The sequence below is a fragment of the Caloenas nicobarica genome, chromosome Z (genome assembly GCF_036013445.1).
Source record: "Caloenas nicobarica isolate bCalNic1 chromosome Z, bCalNic1.hap1, whole genome shotgun sequence".
In the NCBI taxonomy this organism is placed as follows: Eukaryota; Metazoa; Chordata; class Aves; order Columbiformes; family Columbidae; genus Caloenas; species Caloenas nicobarica.
The window spans coordinates 19654096-19676900 of record NC_088284.1 but is presented as its reverse complement, the minus strand read 5'-3'; the positions used below and the strand labels follow the sequence as shown (position 1 = coordinate 19676900).

The 22805-nt window shown below is 45.8% G+C and overlaps 1 protein-coding gene across 1 annotated transcript in view; it reads left to right on the top strand.

Moving 5' to 3' along the window:
• Positions 1-2509: 2509 nt before the first annotated feature.
• The window catches only part of NPR3 (natriuretic peptide receptor 3), a 47382-nt gene continuing 27086 nt past the window's right edge, over positions 2510-22805 (top strand). Inside the window, exons 1-3 of the mRNA XM_065657122.1 lie at positions 2510-3221; positions 7895-8017; positions 13597-13763. Coding sequence (XP_065513194.1) covers positions 2510-3221; positions 7895-8017; positions 13597-13763 — 1002 coding nt within the window. The remainder of the gene's footprint in view (positions 3222-7894; positions 8018-13596; positions 13764-22805) is intronic.

Below are 22805 nucleotides of genomic sequence, written 5' to 3'. Positions count from 1 at the left end.
AATAAATCAATCATAGGCTGATATTCTTCTTTATCAAACCGCTTAGGCTGAAGGGGAACAGCTGAAATATTCATGACACTTTGGGCCCACAGAGTCACCACAACTCCTGTAAGGCTGAATGCAATTGCTCAGGTAAGTAAGGACTGCATACTGTGGGCCAAATCTTTTTCTAAAATTGGTCTTGACGCTACTGCTGCTACACAGGACTGCCTAGATGGCTTTTGTTTCTTTTTCCCCTCATGTTGGCCCTGCTTCTCCCACTTTTATTCATTCCCAGCAGTACTTTACCTCACAAGGAGCAGCCCGTGTGGAGGGATGGCAGCCCTGTGATTTATGAGCATACTATCTCTTCCATTGTGTTTAGACAGCTTATGCTCAAATAAGACAGCTAGGAGAGTATGGAGCTCACACATAAAATGAAAAAGATATTCTGGTGGGGGAAGGAGGGAATCAAGAAAGATCCATCCAGATTTCGGTGTTGTAAACACATCTGTAGGGTCACCATAAAGCAGTGACTACAAAGGTCAGCATTTCAAAATGTGTCTTAAGAAAATGTTTTTGCAAGCTTTGTGGTGAAGATGGCTGGCGTGTTGTATATTGTAACATTCTGCTTAATCTCCACTATGTTATACGGAGTCATTTACAACAAAAAATGCCTGACATAACTTACAGTACAGGAACATACAAAACCAGCTTCACCAGGGTGGATGTTTATGTAATCTTCAAGAACACTCTGAAGTTCAATTCAGTAATCAAATAAAACTACGTGAGAGACACATTTCTTTCCCATCTTTGAATTTCTGAGCTTCTTTATTTTACCAAGTCCCGTTAGATAAATGCTCTCCCCCAAAAATACTTTTTTGGCTATTATTTCTATACATCATGTTGTCTGCTGTTTTCATTCCACTTCTCGCTTGTAATTGCACAAGTGCTCCCAGCTTTCTTTTCTTTTTAATTGAAGCGTCTTAAAGGTGAGCAGATGGTCACCCCAGGAGCAGAGCTCTCCCACTCATAGACTGCACAGTGAAGGCAGCAACAAAAGTTTACACATACTGCCCTGACAATGACCTCCGTGCTGAACTAAACAACCCCTTCTGTAAAGCCAGGAGCAGTTCACTCACCTTTCATATGCAAACCTGGCACTCTGAGTAACTATAAAACATCAAAACACGCAGCCCTGCTCTGGGTTTGAGGATGTGTGCAGTTACAGGACACAAAAAACTCCAAAGATAGACATACTCTAAGATTTTGCTGTCAAAATGCACCAGATATTCCAAAGCCTCTTCCACAAATCATGTTGCATATTTCACATTGACTTTATTCTTTATCCCAGAATAACAAAATCTTAAGCATAGCAACTTTACAGACAGTACGTAGAGCTGAACAGGGATGCATTTAACAAGCTCTGATTAGGCAGCGGTGTCAAGGTAATTTTAAAAGTTAATTTGCTTTTCTTTTTTTTTTTTTCTTTTTTTTTAATTTTTACCCCCAAGAAAACAATCTCAGAACAGGACTAATTCTCTGCTGCTCAGGGCATGAAATTGTGCCTTTGTGACAGAGTGGGTGGGAAGTGACAGAAAACTGCATCTGGGCCCTTTTGGCATGAGGGTCTAAGACGCCAAAGGGATACAGGCAGGGGCCAAGGATCCAGTGCAGGCTTCCCCATGGGGCTGTGCCGACCCTGAGCACGGGCACCCTTCTGGGTGAGGAGGTAGGAGCCGGGTAGTCCTGGTGGTACCCTACCACAGCGCCCTTCAGGGTGCTGCCTGCGCCTCTCAGTGCTGATGCTGCGACCCCCCACACCCCCAAATCCCCCAGTCCTGCCGAGCACCGACCCCTGAGCCCTCGGGGGGGGGCGGCTCAAATGCTTCTCTTATGCAGTAAAGTGCAGCTTAACCAGGTTGAAGCAACCCCCCAAAAATATATTTAAAAAAAAAAAGTCCAATGGGATCTTTTACTCGCGACCCTGCTTGCAGGGACTCGCTTGGCAGGGAGGGCAGCAGCCGAGCAGGAAGGTACATACATGCATTACATACATAAACGTTATATATGTGACAAGGACACCCCCGCCCCGCGGTTTCGGCCGTCTCTACGCTCGGAGCCCCGGCGGGCAGCGGAGTGCGGGGGGGGCGGCCGGAGGGGGCGGGCGGGGCGGGCGGGAGCGGCCGGGCCGGCTCCTCCCTGCGCACAAACCCGGCCGCGCCGCGCAGGGCGTGCGGAGAGCAGCCGCCGCTCCCGCGCTACTTAAGCGGGGAGGGCGCAGCCCGGCAGCCCCAGAGGGGGATCCGGCCGGAGGGGCAGAGGCAAAAAATAATGATAATAACCTCTCTATAAGAAAACCAGAAAAACAGAGCCGAGATGCTCCATCCGTAACCCGCAGGTTGGGGCAGGTTGTGAATTCGCCCAACACCTGAGAAATAAAGCACGACCGAACAATTTCGAGGCGGGCGGGGAAGTGGGGCGAAAAGTTTGCCGGAGCTCGGGCGCCTCGGGGTGGGGGGCGGGCGCGATGCCGCCCTGGCTGCTCGGCGGCCTCTGCTGCGTGCTGGCGGCGCGGGCGGCGCTGGGCGGCGGCTCCGCGAGCGCGGAGGCGGCGGCGGAGGAGGAGGAGAAGCTGATCCGGGTGCTGGTGCTGCTGCCGCAGGACGACGCCTACCTCTTCTCGCTGGGGCGGGTGCGGCCGGCCATCGAGTACGCGGTGCGGAGCCTGCGGGAGAGCGGCGCCGGTTTGCCGCCCGGCTACGCCTTCCAGCTCACCTACGAGGACTCGGCGTGCGGCAACCGCGCCCTCTTCAGCCTGGTGGACATGGTGGCCCTTCAGCGCCGCCGCCCCGACCTGCTGCTGGGGCCCGTCTGCGAGTACGCGGCGGCGCCGGTGGCGCGGCTGGCGGCGCACTGGGACGTGCCCATGCTGTCGGCGGGGGCGCTGGCCGCCGGCTTCGGCGCCAAGGGCGGCGAGTACTCGCACCTCACCCGCGTCGCCCCCGCCTACGCCAAGATGGGCGAGATGCTGCTGGCCCTCTTCCGCCACCACCAGTGGAGCCGGGCCACGCTGCTCTACAGCGACAGCAACCCCGAGCGCAGCTGCTACTTCGCCATGGAGGGCGTCCATGTGGTCTTCCAGGAGGAGGCCTTCCACATGGCCGTGCACAGCTTCGACGAGAACAGCCGCCACCTCGACCTCGACGACATCGTCCGCGCCCTTCAAACCAGCGAGAGAGGTGAGTGGTGGTGGTGGTGTGCCTGGCGTGGCTCCTCAGTGGCGTTTGGTGGCCGCTGGGGTCAGGGACGGGGCGCTGGAGCAGTGGGGGCACCGGAGAGGAAAGGTCCAGCGGGAGGCAGGAGTCACGTCATGTCCCCGCCGCCGGGGAAACCTACCGCGGTGCTGTGCTGGCATCCCCTCGTGGCTGCGGGCCAGTGGCCCCAAGTTAAAGCTGAGCCCAGAGAAGTCCATTAAAACTTTTCTTCCCATGGCAAGGAGGGAGGCTTGCCCTCAGGGACTGCGCTAGGAGGGTTTTGTGGCATAGTAAGAAATCAGCTTTCTGCCAGCAATCTGGGTTACTCAAAATTGCCCGCATCTGCGGAGCAGCAAATCTGTTGCCTGTTCTCCAAGATTTTTGAAGTGACTCTCTGTACGTTCAAAGTCTAAGCAAAGATGTTTTTTTCTAATCCTGCTGTGACTTGCCATGGGGATCCTTTTCCCCACTCCTGCCGTTGGAAGCCCTGTTGAGTACTTCATAAATAATATGCATGTAGGGGAATTGAGGGGGATGTGTGGATGCAAAACCCATGAGTGTGTGCAGTTATATTGCCACCAGCTGTTAACAAAATACCAGGGAGATAAATTACTTGTAGAACATCTTGGAAAGTCACACCTGGGCTGGCTGAACTGACTTTGCATCATGAAGTAGTAAAATGCTCAAAGTGCTTTGGGACATGTAAATTTGTAGTTAGATGTGTTTTTGAAGTGAGCAATGCATGGATACATGGGCTTATCAAAAAGGCATTTTCTGTTAGAGGCTCTTACCAGCCATAGGCTTCCCCAGCAAGTTATTGCAAAAAAAGAAAAGGCGTATTCCGGGAGTGGATTGCAGGATCAAGTTCAAGGAAGTCCATTACTGTTTTCCAAAAAAGGTGTAGACGTACAAAGTATTGTGTACAATTTTTATATCCCTGGTTGTAGAATGTTAAAATAGCATCAAACTGGACTGATACAGATCATGCCGTATGTGAATGGCACAACTGGTGTTACAGTGCCATAGTCTGCGGATGGAGCAGCCTTGCACTGCTGATGTTGTTACGCTGTTGTGAAATCTTTAAAGTGTGCAGGAGCGTGTGTGAGATAACTGAGGTCGAATAGCATATGGCTGTTTAATTCTCTCTTCACTGAAGCAGGTGCTTAAAATAGAGCTTTACTAGTAAGTACCATTTGGGGAAGTATACTGCATGTAGAGAAAGAAATGTGTAAGTGCTAGAGAAAGCCACTGTGTGGGGAAAGATGCTTTTCTTTTTTAATCAGCCTAGCTTGTGTGTGTATGTTTGGCTTTCCTGATGCTAGGAGCATAACAGCATGTTTACTGAAGAAGGAAAAGATGAGTGTTCGCCCTTAGCCAAAGGTAGCAATGGCTGTGCTGTGGGAATGTGACATATGGCTAAAGGCAAACTCCGCTCTTCAGACCATGCTGACGGTCGTGGAGGAGAGGCTTGCTTTCAGCCTGGGCTTAAATGCTTTGCTGAGCTGAGACCTTTGGTTTGCATCATTCTGCAACTTGCAAATGCCTGGACAAAAGCAGCCCTCTGTCTTCTTTCCCCTCCTTCTGCCCTGTGGGGTCCCTTCCCTTTGTCTTACCTCTGTTTGTCCTCTGGCTCATGCTGCTACTGTGAAATGCAGCAAGTGGGGCCCTTCAGCTTCCACTTGTGCCTTTCTGACTTCAAATACTGACCGCAGGACTCACCTGGCACATTCCTCTGGGCCTGAGGGGTGGTCTTGCTGCTCATGTCATCTTTCAGGTTGTCACGTTATTTTAAAAGTCATATATCATGTGAAGGATGCACCACGTGCCTTAGATGAGGTCTTATTTTCTCCTGGGAATTCCTTGGAGGTTCCCCCCATGAGGCAACTGGGCTTGTGGGCAACAGGGCACTGTCCCAAGCAATTTCTAGAAATGTGTTTGGTTGGTTTTCTCACCATTTTTTAAGGGCACCTGTGTTGCACCTACTGTGACACTGTCCTGTGCTTGGACCTTGCATCTTCTCTGTTTCCAGAGGTTGCTGCTGGTGGTGGTCCCACCTGAGTGTTCAGGCTTCCCTGAGCCACTCTGAGTGAGAGTGGGATTTCCAGCAGATCAGGATACATGGTCAAAACCCTCCCAGGGCTGAGTAGGAAAGCTGCCCCATCAGCTGGCCCACGGGGACCCAGGGCAGAGCCTGGCCCCATGGGTTTGGCTGCTGCTGGATGGGGTTTGCCGTGAGGTCTCAGGGACCTGGAGGACACGGGCACACTCAGCCACATGCCCATGTTTGCCAGCTGCTGCCTGTTGAGTCCCTGGAGCCATTTCAAAAGGCTCAATTCCTGGAGCCACAATGAAATTGTGATGAAAAATACGATGATAGAAGTTAACTACTTGTCTTTAATGAATTTCATTAGTAGCTCAGGCTCCCTTGTAGGCTTGGTTAGCCAGGCTGCAGAATTAATGCTGTAGGCTCAGGTTTACCATAATGGTCACAAACCCAGGACTGCGTGTAAGTATGTTCTGCATAAGAACATAGTCCAAGGGATGCACATAGCAAAGGGAACACTTACTCCTTTAACTGGAATTAAACTATAAAGTATTTGTAGGATGAGTCATTTATCCTAGTCAATAAATTTAGAATATTAATATTAGAATCACTATGCTCCACATTTATTATACTGGAGGGAAAACACTTCTTATGTGTTTGCACGCACACATTTGCATGTACACGGTAGTAAGGTACAGATGCAGATTAAATACACATAATTTATATTTTTGGAAGAATGTGAGAGACATGCCCATAGCTTATTTGCTTCAAAATCCTGAAATATGTAGTCTTTGCTCTCCTACTGGATTAAAAACCACATCCAAATAGTTAATATTACTTTCCTTATGTTCCTTTAGAGGCTTACAAAATATGATTTAATGTATTCTAAAGTAGGGTTTCCCCCTCCACGCTCATTTTTAATTCCTTTTGCCCAGTGTCTTTTACTGGTGTTGTGGCAGTCTCTTTGATTCCATCTACAGATTATGATTTTATTATAAATGTGAATTATAAAGGCAAAGTCACGGGAGAATTGGGAGGGCAGCAAGGAAACGTTTCAAAGGGAAATCTCTCACCTATACTGAAATTAGGAACAGTGAGACAAATTTGTTCCTGATGTGCATCTGGAAAAAATTGGACCCAAATTTTATTTTAAGAAATTTTTTTTTCTTCTTCTCCTCCTTCATGCTAATATACTTCACAATGGTCATGAAATATGTCTTGCTCTGTTGCTCTGGAAATTATTATATTACTCTGCTATAATCAGTGGGACAGAGCTATGCATGGTATAACTCTCCTGAAGCGTGGGGATGTACCAAACGTGACTCACCCCGGCAGCGCATCTGGAGCTTTATGCCTGTGATGGCACCCAACCAGAAAAGTGATGGGAGAAGATTCATTGTGTGCAAAAAGATTTGGCTTACTTGGCCTTTGCTGTTCTTGCAATAACACTTCTACCCAGAAAAGCTGAATGTGGTTTTGATTCTGTTTTGTTGTTGGGGTGAAAATATTTGCGTACATTATTGTAGCTCTTAAGCCCTGCCATGTATGACGGCGTTTTTGGAAATGTGCGTGCAATTGGTTTCGAGTCATCATCCCAACAGGATCTCTTATGACTTTGCTGTAGGATATAGCCCTGAAGCATGCACTGCTACAATACTTTGCTGCTCCCTCTGATGTCAGTAGCTTCATACCCGTAGTTTGGTGAACCTATATAAAATTTATAGTATAATGTGTTGGGCGTGGGAGGTGTCTCCCCATGGCTTAAGACCTTGCCTGAGTTCCTGCTTCCCTTTTGCAGAGGGAAGGGGTAGCATGGGGAGAAGTTCCCCCTGCCCAGCAGCTGGGGAAGGGAACTCTCGACCACAGTTGTCACAGTGTGGATCACAGTACCCGCATGGAGCTCATCTGTGGGCTTATAGGTCCCCTTGTAGCAGCAGACCCCCTGCCTAGCTCTTGGTCCATGATAAATGGTGCTCTGTGTTGCTTAATCTTATAACCACCTTTAATCTTACACTCAGAAATGGCACTTGCTTTTCCCACTTCTGAATATTAAGTGTCTCATCAAAGGTCATTGCCTAGGATTACTATGTGGTCTCTGTAGAGAGATGCTGCTCTATGTTAACTGTAGAGAGTCAACAAATTCTAGACTGGACACCTAAGTTTTAGGGGAGTCTGCACCAAACTGTTCAATGGAATGGAAATTAAAATGGTAATGTCATTGTATCATCTTAATTCTCCGTCTTCAGATTGTGTTACATCCACTTAGAAGTAACAACAGAGGCTTATGGTTGCAATCAACTCTATGAATATATGCAGTTGAAGAAATTTGAAGCCAGAACTTATCACATGTTGCAGGGGTAAAAAACTTATATCACACACAAGCTTCATTTACTTATTTTCAGAGGAGACAAAGGAATAGGAAGCCTGTGTTTGGTACCTGTCTTCTGTCAGCTGTTTCGGAAATCAGCTTTGTTTGCCCTCTGTGTTGTCATGTTTGTTGCAATACTGGGAGGACAGCTGGAGTCACTGTCTCTGGCAGCGTTCATGCTTAACAGGCTGTTCCCTGAAATTCTTGAACTGCTTCCTATCTGTGTTTTCCATTTTATTCCACCAGTTGTTATCATGTGTGCCAGCGGTGACACAATCAGGAACATCATGTTGGCTGCTCATCGGCAAGGAATGACCAATGGAGACTACGCTTTCTTCAATATTGAACTCTTCAACAGCTCGTCATATGGTAATGTTTTTCCTGCCCAAGTATGTTGCAAAGTCTTCTGTAACCCTGGTAATATTTTTAGATTTGTTAGCCTCAAAATATGCCTCACTGAGTCCCAGAATACACCACCGTCTCTCCCTGTTGTTGCAGTTACCTTCCACTTGGGCAGTGGTATTGCAGGAAAGGATCTCGTGGCTATAGTTGCCACTGGATGGATCACAAGATGCCCAACACACTGTGGGCATTACTTATTTAGTTACTTGTAGGGGAAGCAGCACCAGATGGAGACATTGGTTATAGTTGCCAGATGTGGATACCCCATGCTGCAGTGTGTGAGCTCAGTTCTGGGTGTTTTGCACCATCCCCAGATTTTTGACTGCCCAATCTCAAGGCAGGGGGATTCCTGGCTGCCCAGTGGTCTGTGCAGATGGCTGGAAGGAGGCACTGGCAATGACTGGGGCTGTGGGCAGCTGCAAGGTCTGGGTCTCCAGTAGTCGTCTCTGTACTGGGGCATCACATGTCTAATTCATTGCAGCTTTTGAGCAGAAACTGCATCTGCAAAAATACTCGTCAGAGTTGTATTGAAGGAAAAGTACTGCATAGGGTATGGACAGTTCAAATGTACTAGAGTAAGTGGCTGATTGCACCCCCAAGTAAAAAGGAATAGATTTGTCAAATTAAAACGTGACTTTAAAATGTAAATTAAATACGTTTGATTTTTGAAATATACCTGCATTCAGTTATATTTGATATTATGGCAGTACATGGTGGGGAATAAACCTGCTCTCAGCTGCTGCAGCTGTGTCAGTTAAATTTCAAAGCAATACTGGAGCAACATAGGATCATTCCAGTTGGAAGAGACCCTCAGGATCATCGAGTCCAACCATAACCTAATGTAACTCTAGCACTAAACCATGTCCCTAAGAACCTCATTTAAACGCCTTTTAAACACCTCCAGGGATGGTGACTCCACCACTTCCCTGGGCAGCCTGTTCCAATGCCTGACAACCCTGTCTGTGAAGAATTTTTTCCTAATATCCAATCTAAACCTCCCTTGGTACTTGGCCAACTTGAGGCCATTTCCTCTTGTCCTATCACTTGCTACTTGGCAGAAGCGACCAACACCCTCCATGCTACAACCTCCTTTCAGGTAGTTGCAGACAGCGATCAGGTCTCCCCTCAGCCTCCTTTTCTCCAGGCTGAACAGCCCCAGTTCCCTCAGCTGCTCCTCATCAGACTTGTGCTCCAGACCCCTCACCAGCCTCGTCACCCTTCTCTGAACTCTCTCCAGCACCTCAATGTCTTTCCTGTAGTGAGGGGCCCAAAACTGATCACAGGATTCAAGGTGGGGCCTCGCCAGTGCTGAGTACAGTGGCATGATCACTGCCCTGGTCCTGCTGGCCACCCTATTCCTGATACAAGCCAAGATGCTGTTGGTCTTCTTGGCCACCTGGGCACACTGCTGGCTCATGTTCAACTGGCTGTAAATCAACAGCACCAGATCCGTTTCATGTTTGCTGAGTTTTAAACAACATCAGGTGGCTGAAGCTGAGGTAAGTCCATGTCTGGAAACTAGGCTTTGTTGAAGTGTCAATGTGGCTTTTGAGAGAAGCAGCCTCTTTTGCAGGTGCTGAGAAAATAATTGCCCCCCTACAGGCTGCCTTAACTAATCTGCTACAATAACAAATTCATTTCAAATTGAAAACCAAGTGGGAGTCGAGAAAGAAGAAAACCTTTTTTTTTTCTTTCTTTCAAGCCTCAAAAAGTTCATCAACAGAAACAACTGAATTCCTAAAGTTTGATGTATTTAGTCTAGTAAATCAGTTCATTGTAAGTTAAATTCTTTTGCATAAATTTTTTGTTATCCATCTACCACTTCTGAGATTATTTCACAGTAAACAGTGCTGTTGAAAAGCTCTGTAACGAATGTATGTAACTGTTTAAATTCAGAGATGCAGATACATAAAACATTACAGGTACTGCTACATGTATCATCTGGGTTAGCTAAATAAGTGCCAGGTTTTGCCAGGTAATAAGGAGATCACTTAAATAACTTGTTCTACAGAAGAAGAGCAAAGCCAATGTTTCCAATCAAGATTTTATTTTTATTGAGTTGAATTTGGAATGCAGGAGCAAAACTATTCGGCATTGCAGCCTCTACCAGGACCAGAGCAAAAAGCCGAAGGCCTACCCACATCAGCAGTCACAGAACCCTGAAGTTTTGGCATTTCTGTAGACTCTGGGAGCTTTGCAGGTTTGACTTTACTATAAACCACTGATCAAATAACCCCTCTGGCTGCCAGTGGGGGCTCGTTACCGCTGTGCTACTGCTGCGCTTCATCTCAGAGAGCAGAAATGCATCCCAAGTGATTCATCTGGCCATAGGTACAAAGGCATGAGTCTGTGTGTGAGCTGGGCTCCCTTTGGAGAGACAGGAGAGAAGTAGGCACCCCTGGACAGTGATTCACCTCATCCTTAGGTGTCCATTGTTGTGCAGATGAATCCTCGCCTACAGCTGGTGGTTTCCTCACCTTGGCTGAGATGGGCACAAGGTGCTGATGCAGCTGGGCAGTGCTGATGCTGGCTGGGATGGATGGTACCCAAAGCTCTCCTTGAGCAGGGGACGCTCATGTAAGAGCAGCGACTGCTGCAGGTGAAATGCTGCGTTTTGTGATGGTTTTGCTGTCCAAGACGGTATGTGCTAGGAGGTGGTGGCAATGGCAGGAGGCAGTGTTGCCATCCACTGTCCCAGGAGGGACCCTGTCATCACAGCTGGTGTGGGGTGAGTGTCCCCAGTGATGCAGCCCCCAGCAGACAGCACTTTGTTCAGCCATGGACAGGGCAGCGCTGTGCCGTACCGGTGTGGGACCTCCACATAGCACGGTGATGCAGGCAGTACCCGTTTGCCCCATCGTCATGTGGGAGCCTCAGCAGAATCCCCCTTTGCATCACAGGTAGTCCAGTCTTGTAGCATTTCCAAGGGATTAATGAAAACTACCTGTTTTCTGATGAAGCGTAGTTAGAATGTGGCATTTCCTGACATTTCTTAGTAATAGTTCTTTTAAAGCATTTTTCCTGTTTCTTTGTGGATGTGTTTCCCATGAAGAGTGAAATGGCTGTGCGTCAAAAGTTGACTTTTGTGCAGATGGTCATCACATGTGAAAAGCTAGCATAAAAAGAAATACAGAGAAATTCCCCCGAAATTCTTTGTTCACAGTGCCTGGTAATAATAGATTTTGCACATTATAAAAGGTACAAAATCTAACAGTGGGTGTGATTGGCAAACTGGCACTTTGCCTTTAAGTTCAGATGACCATATTGCAGTTTGTTGTTGCCCTCTGTTCTGAATATTTTTAATTTTTCAGAAGAGCAGCTGTATTAAATGCCAAGGCTGCAATAATTGCACATAAGTACTGTGGCAAGACAACCTCCCACAAAATAATCCATGAAGGAATTAAAATATGTAAATTATTCTAGGAACGCTGTTATGCAAGTCTACCTTCCCTGCTCCCAGTGTCAGGATTTTTAAAAATAACTATGTATAGTGTCCAGGACAGAAACTTATTCACATTCTACCAGCACTACCACTTTTTCTGTATATAATCTCACTCTTTTTAGCCATCTCCATTTATAAATGCAAAACTGTAGCAAACCCCTTCATGCCGTAGTCTCTGCTGTACTTCTTATATATCACACCTGTGAAATGCAGGCACCCAGCGGGGGCAGAGGCTTTTCAGCTTCGAGGCTCTGGCAGGGCTGATGTGCTCCTGCAGGGAAGCTAGCAAGACATGCTAGCTTACAATTGTCAGATGTACATTTCTTCCTTTTCGAAAGCAGTTAACAAGGACAGGGTGCAGGCATTGAAGGGAGGAGTGCTACCCCTAAGGGTGAAATCAGACAGTGGGATGTTAGTTGCTCTCCAGGGTTTCCGTCAGGTCCGATATGTAGGATCCTGGCATAAGTAATTTTGACCAGTTAAACTTTGTGTTGGGAAAGAAATCCCGAAATCAAGGTAGATATATCTAGAACTTCTTAAGAGAATTAAATAGCTGGGAAAAAAAAAAAGTTTGCAGTCGTATTTGGTGCTGAGCTGTGGTAAATAGGACTTTTCTTGGGTGGAAAAGTGAGGAGAAAGGACTCAGGTATTCCTGTGTCTCCCTCCCTGTGTTGGGAGTGATGAGAGCTGCTCTGGAGCCAAAAGCAGCACAACGAAGGACTTGTCCTCCAGAGAAGTGCAGGTCCTTTGTTCCTTCCCCTGTGTTGTCTGAGGACACAGAGCAATTCTGCAGTTACCTTTATTGTCAAAAAAAAAAAAGATAAGGGGAGGGGGCAGGGCAGGGAATCCCAGCAGCAGTGCCAGGATACTGGGAGGGTAAAACGCAGGCTCTGTATTCACCCGCTTTGGGGGACTGGGGTGGCCCGTCTGTGAATTTGCTCTTGCAGGCACACGATGCAGCTGGTAGTGCTGTGCAAGGAGCACCTTGGGTGTGATGCCTGGGCCAAACTGCTTGCTTCTCTTGGTCCAAATGGCATCGTGGTCCTTGACCCAAGCAAAGCAGCCACATCCTCTCTCATCTCTGGGTCCCATGTGCCTCCAAGTCGCCCTTGGGAGCTTAGTGTTAGTCTTTGTCTTGGCTCATTTAGTCATGGTGGAGTTTGTTACTGTTTGAAAAATAACTGCCTTGATTTTAATTATTTGTAAGCATTTAAAGGCACACTGCTTAGGGTTACCACTGTTCCCTCTAGGCCTCCTTTTATTTATTGCTTACACAGGGTAGCACAAAACCTGGTCCAGGGCAATGTGAACCTTTCCACTATCTTGTGAAGCTTTGGATTGGGGTCTCAGGACCTGCTAAGTTCAGGCTCTGGTAGGCAGGACTCCTCTGCTAATTAACAACCACTCACCTATCCTGCTTTTTAAAAATCTGATTACTGGTGGTCTGAGTTATATTGTTCCCCAGCTATGACACAAAACATGTAAATACAGCATAGGCACAGGAGGATCCTATTTTATTTGTTAGTGTTTCTTTTCCACTAAGAGCAAGGCTGGTCTGGCAGCCACTGCACACATGGTTTTCTCCTTGACCACAGTGGGAGAGCTGTGGGAGAAGCAGCTGCACCATCTTTCTCCCATTCAGGGTGATGATCATACTATTGACTTTACTGGTGCCTTTCTGACTGTCCAAGAGTGTCACTGGTGGAGTGATGTGTAACAAAAACTATGTGGTCGGATCTTCCCTCATTTGTTCTAACTTAAATATCTCTGCATTTGAGATCTGGCACTGTTTTCTTTTTTTTTTCTTTTTTCTTTTTTCTTTTTTATTTCTTGTAGAGGTCTTCTCACGCTTAGGCTTCGTCCCACCCTTTAAAAATAAGCAAGAGCAGCATGGGAGTGAACTTGTCATTCTGTTCACACATTAACTTCCCACCAGCCATTCCTCCCTGCCCGGTTTCCTGCTCATCTTGGAGCAGGTTCAGTTCTCCCTTCTATTCTGCCATCTTCCCATGGTGCAGAAGAGGGACCTTTTGGGTGGAAAAAGGAAAGCAGTCCTGTAGTGGTACCTAATTTGGAGTTGGAAATATGCTTGGTTTCCCCTTAGGAAATGGCTCTTGGAGAAGAGGAGATACACATGACCTTGAAGCCAAGAAGGCATACTCATACCTCCAAACCATCACTCTGCTGAGGACTGTGAAGCCTGAGTTTGAGAAGTTCTCCCTGGAGGTGAAAAGTTCTGTTCAGAAGCAAGGTCTGCATGAGGATGACTACGTAAGTACTTGATGGCAGGCTTCAGGTCTTAGCATCTTCCAAAATACGCTCTAAATTAAAGCAAAAGTAGCAGTGAGCCCTTCTAAGGACAAAATCACTTTGATTCAGTTGTAAAAGCCCACTGTTACTTATATAATTGCCTCTTTTTTTTTTTTTTTTTTTCCAGTTTTGTGGATAATGCAAATGGCAGCAAGAGTAGGCTTGGTCTAGGTGCACTAGGTTTATATTCCACCAGAAATGGCTTGTTGTCCTGTGCTTTCCCCCTCGTTCATCAGCAGTAAGGCTGGGGAAAGGCAGATTGCCAGGTCTCTCCCTCTCCCAATAGGCAAAAAATGAAACTCTTCATTTTTCTTCTCTTCCAATACCTTTTTTTTTTTTTTTTTTGGTAGAATCAGATCTCAAAAAGTTACAGTCTCTGTATTAGATCTGATGAAGTTTTTCTTGATGCAAATGAGAAAAGTGGTCTTATTTCTCAACTAAGCATATTTAGAGTGGTGCTGTTGTTTATTTTAAACTGTATAAAATATCACTGTAGTCCTTACGAGTTTTTTTTTAAACCTAGAGGAGTGCCACTGTCCCCTAGAGATGGATATGGGAAAGTATGTCATTTTTTAATCTCTCAAAATGTAGGAGGAAGATGCCTCTGAAAATTGCATTTGAGCTGCAAACCTAGGTCATTAGAGATTTTCATAGGAAAGTGTTCTGTGAAAGCAAGAATGTATAGCACATACCTATAGGGATTTCTGCATGCTGATACGAGTACTTCCCAGACAGTCAGCCTTCCCCATGATGGGGAGTAAACTGTTCGAATATGCTTAGAAAGAAAAGAGGCTTGAAGAGAGTTTGGTCAGTCTTTAGCTGTAGGAAACAAGAGCTGTAATACAAACAATTCCATAGGAAAAGTGGCTATCAAGAAAAATGTCGATTTCTTGCAGTTAAGAGCATGAGACAAAACTTCTCCTGTTATCATTTTATTTGTTAGTGTTTCTTTTCCACTAAGAGCAAGGCTGGTCTGGCAGCCACTGCACACATGGTTTTCTCCTAGACCACAGTGGGATAGCTGTGGGAGAAGCAGCTGCACCATCTTTCTCCCATTCAGGGTGATGATCGTAGGAATAATGAGGAATAATGAACCATAAAGATAGAAGAAATTTTGGATTTGTAGACTAAGGTGGTATATTATGTTGGTTTTCAAGAAAATTCAAATGTTGCTGTGAAGTGTGCTCTGTAAAATTGAGGTGCTGCAGCAAGAGTAAGTCTTCTTGAAAGCTGTTATCTTGGGTAATTGGAAAAGAACTGCTGCATCCAGAGCACCTGCTTTAACTCCTGAAGGAATGTTTGGGAAAATTTGTGCCCAAAACTCAAGAAAGCAACTCAAACCCCTCATTTACTAGATCCCACTTAGGCACTGGCCTGAGCTCTTTGCTTTAAGCAATGTCCCCCTCATGTGGAGGCATCATCTTTAGTTCCAAGCACAAGCAGGTGAGCGTAAGGTTCTTGTAATAAATTACCTTTCCTGGAGTTTATTGCACAATCTCAGCTGTCTACAGAAAACCTGTGCTTATCGCTTAGATATATTTTATTTAAATATTTTATTTAAAACGTAATGTTGAATCACATCAGTAGCTTGTATGTTTCCTGTGAAACTTTAAAAGTCTAGACAGGCAGAAATAATCTTTTGTTGGCGTTCTTTGCCTTGGGTTAGTAGAGAAACCCAAACTGAGTTCAAGCTGCTGCTCCCTGAACAGCACGCTAAATGAGTTGTGAACAAGGTGTGGGACTGTAATTTGTGCTATTCCTCCCTTTTCCCCTCTGTGTGCCCTTTTTGCAGATGTCACTTAGCAAGGTACGTACCTTGAAAATCTACTACCTGCTTGTGGTTGTGGTTGGTGAGAAATGTGATTTTGAATATTAAAGATCCAGTCATCCCCAGTTCTGTGGCTTTTCTAGAGCAGCTGGTGTGACATTGCCCCAGATGAGAAAAGTGTTAAACTGCTGAGATCTCAGGATTCTGTCTGTCCAGCTTGTGAATGACGGGTCATGTTATGGTGGGCAGTTTGGAGGTGGGCAAGGGGATGCTTTGCTGTTCTTTAGGATGGAGACCCACTGTAAACCCTACGCAAGTTCAGTGTTGGTAGATGCCGAATAGATGCAAGCCCTGTTATGGTCAAGTGGAATTGGCTCCATGAGAGAGCAAATCCCCCAGTGTCAGCAAGGTGGAGATTTTGTAGGCTGTGTTTCTTGGGAAGATTCCTTGCGCAGCTGTATACCTGCTGCCAGAAGTCCTTTTCTCTCTTTCCTCACTCCGTGGTTGCTTGTGCAATTAGACATCCGTGCCTCTGGCTGTCCTAGGGCAGCTGTGCAGATGCCTGGCTCCCTACTGCCTCGTCCTTGACCTTCCTCTGCCTGGCTCTGAGGGATGCCACTCCCTGCATCGCACTCCCACCTGCAATCCAGAGCTTTTCGTGTTGCTCCAAGCACTCCCTCACCCAAAAATGTCAGCCTGTGCCAGGGCCAGGCAGCAGCATGAACCCCTCCTGCCGCTGCTGCTGCCTCTCCCGCTCCTCTTCCTGCTCCCTCTCTCCCACCTGGCTTCCCGCACCCTTCCCAATCTCTTCTTGTTGGGGCAGAGGGAGTACTTGTGAGCTGTCTACACCCACGATGGCTTTCTGCCGTCTGAAACAGCAAACCTTGTCTCATGAGAGGCTCATGGTGGAGGCCATAGGGATCTGGGTCTCCCTGTGGAGGAGCTACAGGTCATGGCTATGGGGGAAGGAGGTTTGGTTTCAAATGCAGAGTGTCCTCGTGTAGACTTACATAGATCTCAGCAGAGCCTCTCCTGCCTGCTTTCTCACAGCCTCATAAACCAAGGGAGAATAAAACTTCTTTAAGAGGGGTAGCCTTGGGTTGAGCATGGCAAAAAACATTAGCTGTTTTACTTTATTAACAATATGTTAATTTTAACTACCTGGTTTGCTTTTCGTAATTTATGATGAACTTTGCATTTCCCCACTTTGGACAGAGGGACAGAGATGCTTCTTATTCCTTTAACTGATTGTTCTGCTATTGTGTTCAGAGGAGAAACATTTCAGGACAGCCTTCAGGCTTAAGAAAAAAAAAATCCACTTTAAAAACTAATAGGGAAAACTAAGAAGCCAAACCAAGGGCCATCTCCTATCCGTCTGAAAGACATGTGCGTAGTGGGCACCTCATTACCGATCCTTGTTTTGGCAGCATGGGAAGAAAGTGGCAACATTGGCCTGGGTGTGTGCTAGGCAAGGCTGTGTCTTCCAAGGGAAGCTTGGGAGGGGGAGGTCCTTCAGCTGGCTGGGTGGGAAGCAACAGAGATGGATTTTTTTTCTTCTGGATTCTGCTCCTGAATACAAAAACTCTGTGGAAATATAGTTGATGGTATGGTCCATCTCAAGTCCTATCCATGGGTGTTGAAATATAATCCTCATTATTTTCTGCAAGCTGTGTCCCAAGATGATGAACTCGGGGGGATTTGGGTTTGAAGCATTCAGTGTTTCTGCTTTTCTGTGCATATTTTTCCAGTGTCGTGGGAAAATGGAGCCCCGGGTCCAAGGTCTAAATTATCTTGCAGTGACCCTAACTCAAACACAAGTCGTTAGCACTGCCATTTTGTCCTGGCCTCTTGCCAGCACTAATCCTAAAGGCATTATTATCTACCAAAAAAGAATATCATAAAAATGGAAAATAAGCAGATGACAGAAGGAAAGATAAGGGAGACAGAAAGGGCAAAGTCCTAAAGAAGCAGCTGTCCAGTTGCCGGATGGAAAACACATATGGCCCTTGGAGGAGTTACAGGTCAAAGAGTGTTGACCATCTTCATTTCCAGCTGTGAAAGAGAAAAACATGTTCTGGGTATGTCTTTCCCAGGTCAGAAGTTGCTGTTGTTTCTGCATGGTTGTTATGGTGTGGAAATGGAGAGGGGGGAAGAACTTGTGCCTTGTGAGTGTGCAGGAAAGCGTGGAAATGGCAGTTTCTCCAACTCCTCCAGGAATGTCTCTTGTGAAGGAAGAAGCTTCCTTAAGCACCTTTTATCTAAACAGCATCAAAAATAAGAGTGGCAGAGGGCTTCTGAGACAGCATCTTAGAAGTGTTTGTGTAGGTAGTAGTTGCACAGGATCAGGCTAAAAATGGTGATGTTCCCTGTCTGCAATGTCCCATTGCAACATCCCGTTGCAACAGCTGCCTGAGTCCATTAGCAAATATTATTAGTTTGCTTGGTCACTTCTTTTTTAGAGTCCGAAAGCAGTTACTGTCATGTTAATGTCACCCAAAGAACTGTGGACTGAACCATCAGATCTGCTCAGTCCTTGTTTCAGCACTTAATAGTGTCATGATTGTTTTTCAAGGAACACCCAGTAGCTCTGTAGGACACCTGACCATTTTATTTCGTGCCTACCTGGAAACTGACTTCTCTGATAAAACAGTCAAAAAAAGAGGAATTTTTTTCAGAAGTCCATTCAGATTTGGGGCTCGGGCATGAGGCCAGTAGAATCACTTTAATGCTATTACACAAATAATATCAGTTTTCTCATTTCTGTAATGTTAATGCATTACCAAGACATTAACAACAACATGTCCTGGTCTCTATAAACCAATTGAGATCCTTGGTTTAGTTGCAAAATATAGGACAAGCTCTGCTTGCAGACCTGTAGCCTAGGTGAGGCAGTTAGCGATGGGAATTGCAGCATTTACTTGAAGAAAGAATTTGAAACTGTCTCTGAATTGGCGTATGACTAACTCCCAACAGATACTCTGGTTAAAAATGTTTATGAATAAATAGTGTTTCAGTTAAAGTGTATGCATGAGCCATTTTTATTAAATAATGCCAAACACTTAATGAATTGGCGGTAGGGTGCAGTTTGGAAGCTCTTAATGAACCTTCTGTTCCCAACTCAGGCCTAAAATTCAATAAATGCTTTTTTTTTATGTCCAACACAGTATTCTGAGCTGGGATGATTTTACAACCTGGGATATTTGCTCTTCTGAGGTTACGGACCACCCATGGCTTGTTTTTTCTTCTCATGTAAAAGCTGAAAATGTAGCTAATTAAACAAGTATTTCTGCTGTGTTAACTACATGGCAGCATCATTCATGAGGTGGATGCATGGGTTTTATCCTATCCACAGCCCTTTGCACAGCGAAAATGAGCAGCAGGAGAAGGGAACTGGAGTCCAATTTGCCTGTAAAGTTATCTCAGTGGAAGAATGAACTACGTAGATTAATTAGATCAGTGAGATGCTACTAACTATTAAAAAGGGCAAATGTTTTATTTAATGTTTTCAGCCCTCTGAAATGAGAAATGGTCTGCATAAGAGCAACTGCTCAAGCTCCAGCAGTTAACTACAAAAGCTATGTGGGAGGTAGCCGTGCTCATAAACTTTATAATCTCATCCATAACATCCGTGCCAGACTCTTCCCCCTGTGTATTCCTTACGTCAGCCTTTTAATTAGGATTGTACACCAGCTAAGATAAGAGTTGGGAGAAGCGAGCAATTCAGTCGTGTCACTGGGAGAGACGCTGAAAATGTGATGTATTCAGCAGTGTACGTCCCACTTGTCTTTTCAGGCACAGGCAGGCGAGATTAATGACAGGCAGGCTTTTGTGTCTCTTCTGACTACATCAGGATAGGAGAGAGTTTTGAGGAGATTTTAAAAAAGAACAAAAACAAAAAACACAAACAAAAAAACCCCCCCAAAACTCTGCCAAAGAATAATTTGTTCAGATGAATAGGTCTATTCAGCTGCTGGAGAGCTTTGCTAATTGTGTTCAAAAGAATAAAAGCAAACCACAAGCTGCTTTCAGCAGCCAGAAGAAATGGGTTCACATGCCAATTTATTAACAAGATGAATTCTATTAGTAAAACATATTTAGGATTTTCACAACCAGCCCTTCACCCCTTGGAATTAATGAGAGTTTCTTCAGTTTCTGTAAGAGCAGTGTTGAACTCTGGACTGATAAATTTGGTGAATGCAGCAGATGCTATTTTTTTTCTGAAGTTAATGCTTTCTCAGTGATATGAAAGACTAGTGTCTTCCACGTTGGGCTCTAAGGCAAAACTGCAGCATAATAGTATGTTATTTGCAGTTAACAGATGTCATAAAAGACAGGAAAAGAAAGAAATTATTCTTCTCTCTTCCAGTGGATTTCTGTTTAGTTTTCTAGCCTGTCTAAGCATATTTTTGAAGCTGTCTTAAACCACGGAGGAGATAGTATAGAACTGTAGGTATATCTGAAAATAGTAACATCTGAACTCTTTGGGAATGTAGAAGTTTGGAGTTGATCTTCATATATATGTTGTATATTTTCCATAGCCCCATGTTTTCACTTGGGTTTCACAGATATTCACATTCCACTTTACTAAACAGGCACTCAGACATTTATGGGCAAGGCACACTCTCTGTGAAGTCCTTGCTAGAAATACACCTTATTTTCCACTAATAAAGTGTGAAAAATATGTCTTCCAGCAAAGTTTATAACCTGTTTTTGTTTTTAATGCCTCTCCATGCCATGTACATCGCTAATGATCCAAAAGCTAATTTGTCCCATTGGGGTCTTGTTTTCATGTAAATTCATAGGTATGAAATGGTCCTCAGGCTTGGCTCCGAGGTGTTTGAATTAAGGCAGGGAAAGACTATATGTGTCATTTTGCACAAAATGACACTTAAAAACTGAAAGAACTTTGCCAACTGACTTTTTAGCTGATAATACCTTCTTCTGCGAGCCTTGTTCCCTGAGTACTTATGAAAATGACACTGAATTGAAAGTTTTCTTTTGAACTGGAAAAAATCCCCCGCTCAACAAGGCATGAGGCGGGAGGTTTGCGTGAGCCTGTCCTGTGCCAGGGTGCCATTGCAGCCAGCAGCAGGGTGGTGGGCAGGCAGCTGGAAGCTGTTTTCTGGTGGGAAGGGTGGACTGGTCGGATACCTGGTGGGTTCACCTGTGCTGGTGGCTTCACGCCATGGTAACATAGGCTGGGTTGAGAGTTCAGTGTTTGAAATCTGTCTGAGCCAAACAGTTCAATCAGAGTTTGATCAGGACGGTGGCAGGGGTTGAGGGGAAGAAGCCACATTTTGTTTTCTTTGGGCACATAAAGGAAGGACAATTCTTCAAGGCCAGAAACGTGTATTCCTTCTTTGAGAGCTCCAGGGCAGGAGAGATGTTGCCTCTGCAGGGGCTGATCCCAGGCTGAGGTGGTTCATGGAAGCTTTCCTGTACTCATTTGAGCTACTGATGTGATGAAAGCAACCCTGAATGACGTCGGGGCGAGGTCTAACTTTATGACATTCAGGTGACAAGTCTTCCTGAAAGAACCGTATAGGTGGCAATCAGTAACACCTCAAGTCTGATCTCTTGCTACATCAGCACATTAATTTCTGATGGCTGAGTGCTGGGGGGTTAAGCAACCAGAATGTAGCCCTGAGAAAGACTTGCTCTCCATAGGGACAAATCCTTTAGCAGGAGGGCATGCTGGCTTCATGGGTGAGTCAGGTTACCCAGGTGTATGAGCGCTGGCAAAGGCTCAGTTGTGCTCCCCCTGGACTGTGAGGGAAGATCAGAAAACCAGGCTGACAGCTCTGGGTTTTTTCAGTGGATATTTAGCAGTTCCCCTAACATGGAGGGGTTAATCTAGTCAGCCTGTGAGGATGGGCTGTGTGAATAAAGGCAGAGGTGTTCTCCTGCATGCAAGGAGCCTTAGGAACACACAGGTGGATACTCCCAACTTTCTTCCTCTCTTTAGTAGATTTTTTTTTTTTCATTAGGAAGGGAAGCCTGAGACAAAAATCAAAAGTTTAGTCCCTTCCAAGAAGAAATAATACATCAGGGTGGATTGAAAAGACAAGGACTGTCTATGTCCCAGAGCAAATGAATAAGAGGGGCATGAGAAAGGGGCGTCGGACAATGGGAGAAGGGTAGGTGAGGAGCTCCAGGCGCCCTTTGCTCCGTGGCTGGGAACAAGGCAACATTCAGTAGGCAGGAGGACGTTTACATTTGACGGGACATAGGTTTGTACAATGCATCCGGTTAGACAACCAGACTTCAGACTATAAAATACATTAGAGAGCAAAATCAAGCAGAATCTCAGAGATCAGACAGTCAGTAAGGAAGCAAGAAGCTATAAGAATGAGGTTTTAGACTTTTGGAGGGGCTGTAAATCCTCAAATTTTGAGTTGTTAACTACCATGCTGCTGCTGAAGGGTGGGAGAACGTGTTCCAGGTGTGTAGCTGGAACATTACTGCCTGCTGACAGGTACACATAAATATTGTCTGAGATAGCTGCTATACCTCTCCTTTCCCGTGCCAGTTGGATCCTTGCAGATATGCCAGCAAAGGCATGGTTAATCAGCCATCTGAATGCCATTCATCAGATATCCAGTATCTGAAGGAAAATAACAAAAACAAGTCATTAATTTTTAAATTATTTGGAATGGAAGCATGATTAATAGCAGCCTGAGGGTTTGCATTGTTTGCATTAGTTCCATGCCATTAAGGTTTACAAGCCCGTATGCCCATTTACCTTGGTAATTAATAGAAGGATCATTTGCCATGGCAACCTCAGCCTCAGGTGGGTGTTTCTGGCAAATTATTTACTCCCAGCCCACGGGTACCCCAGTGTTGGCAGCTCACCCCTCACCCCCAGGGCCTGGGATTCAGCTCGGGGACACGCTCACCCCAGGATGCCCTGCAGACAGGGCAGGGGAAGGGTGGAGTTCAGACTCCAGAGATCTGAGCCTGAATTTCTCTCATGCTAGCGCAGCAGCCACCGCCCCCGGGCTTTTAGATGAAAGGGGCAGGGGATTTTAAAGGACTGGCTCCCTGTGAGGTTTTTGTAAATACTTGACTGCATCTGCATGCAGCAGGGAGTTCGTTACCTGCCTGTGGGAGAGTTACGGGGTCACATCCTTCCCTCCTTCTCCCCCTTCTCTGCTGGCAAGGGTGAAGTGGGGTCCTGGTGCTTATGAATCCTCGTTTTGTGTGCCTAATTTTTGCCTGGTACTGAGTGAGGAGCT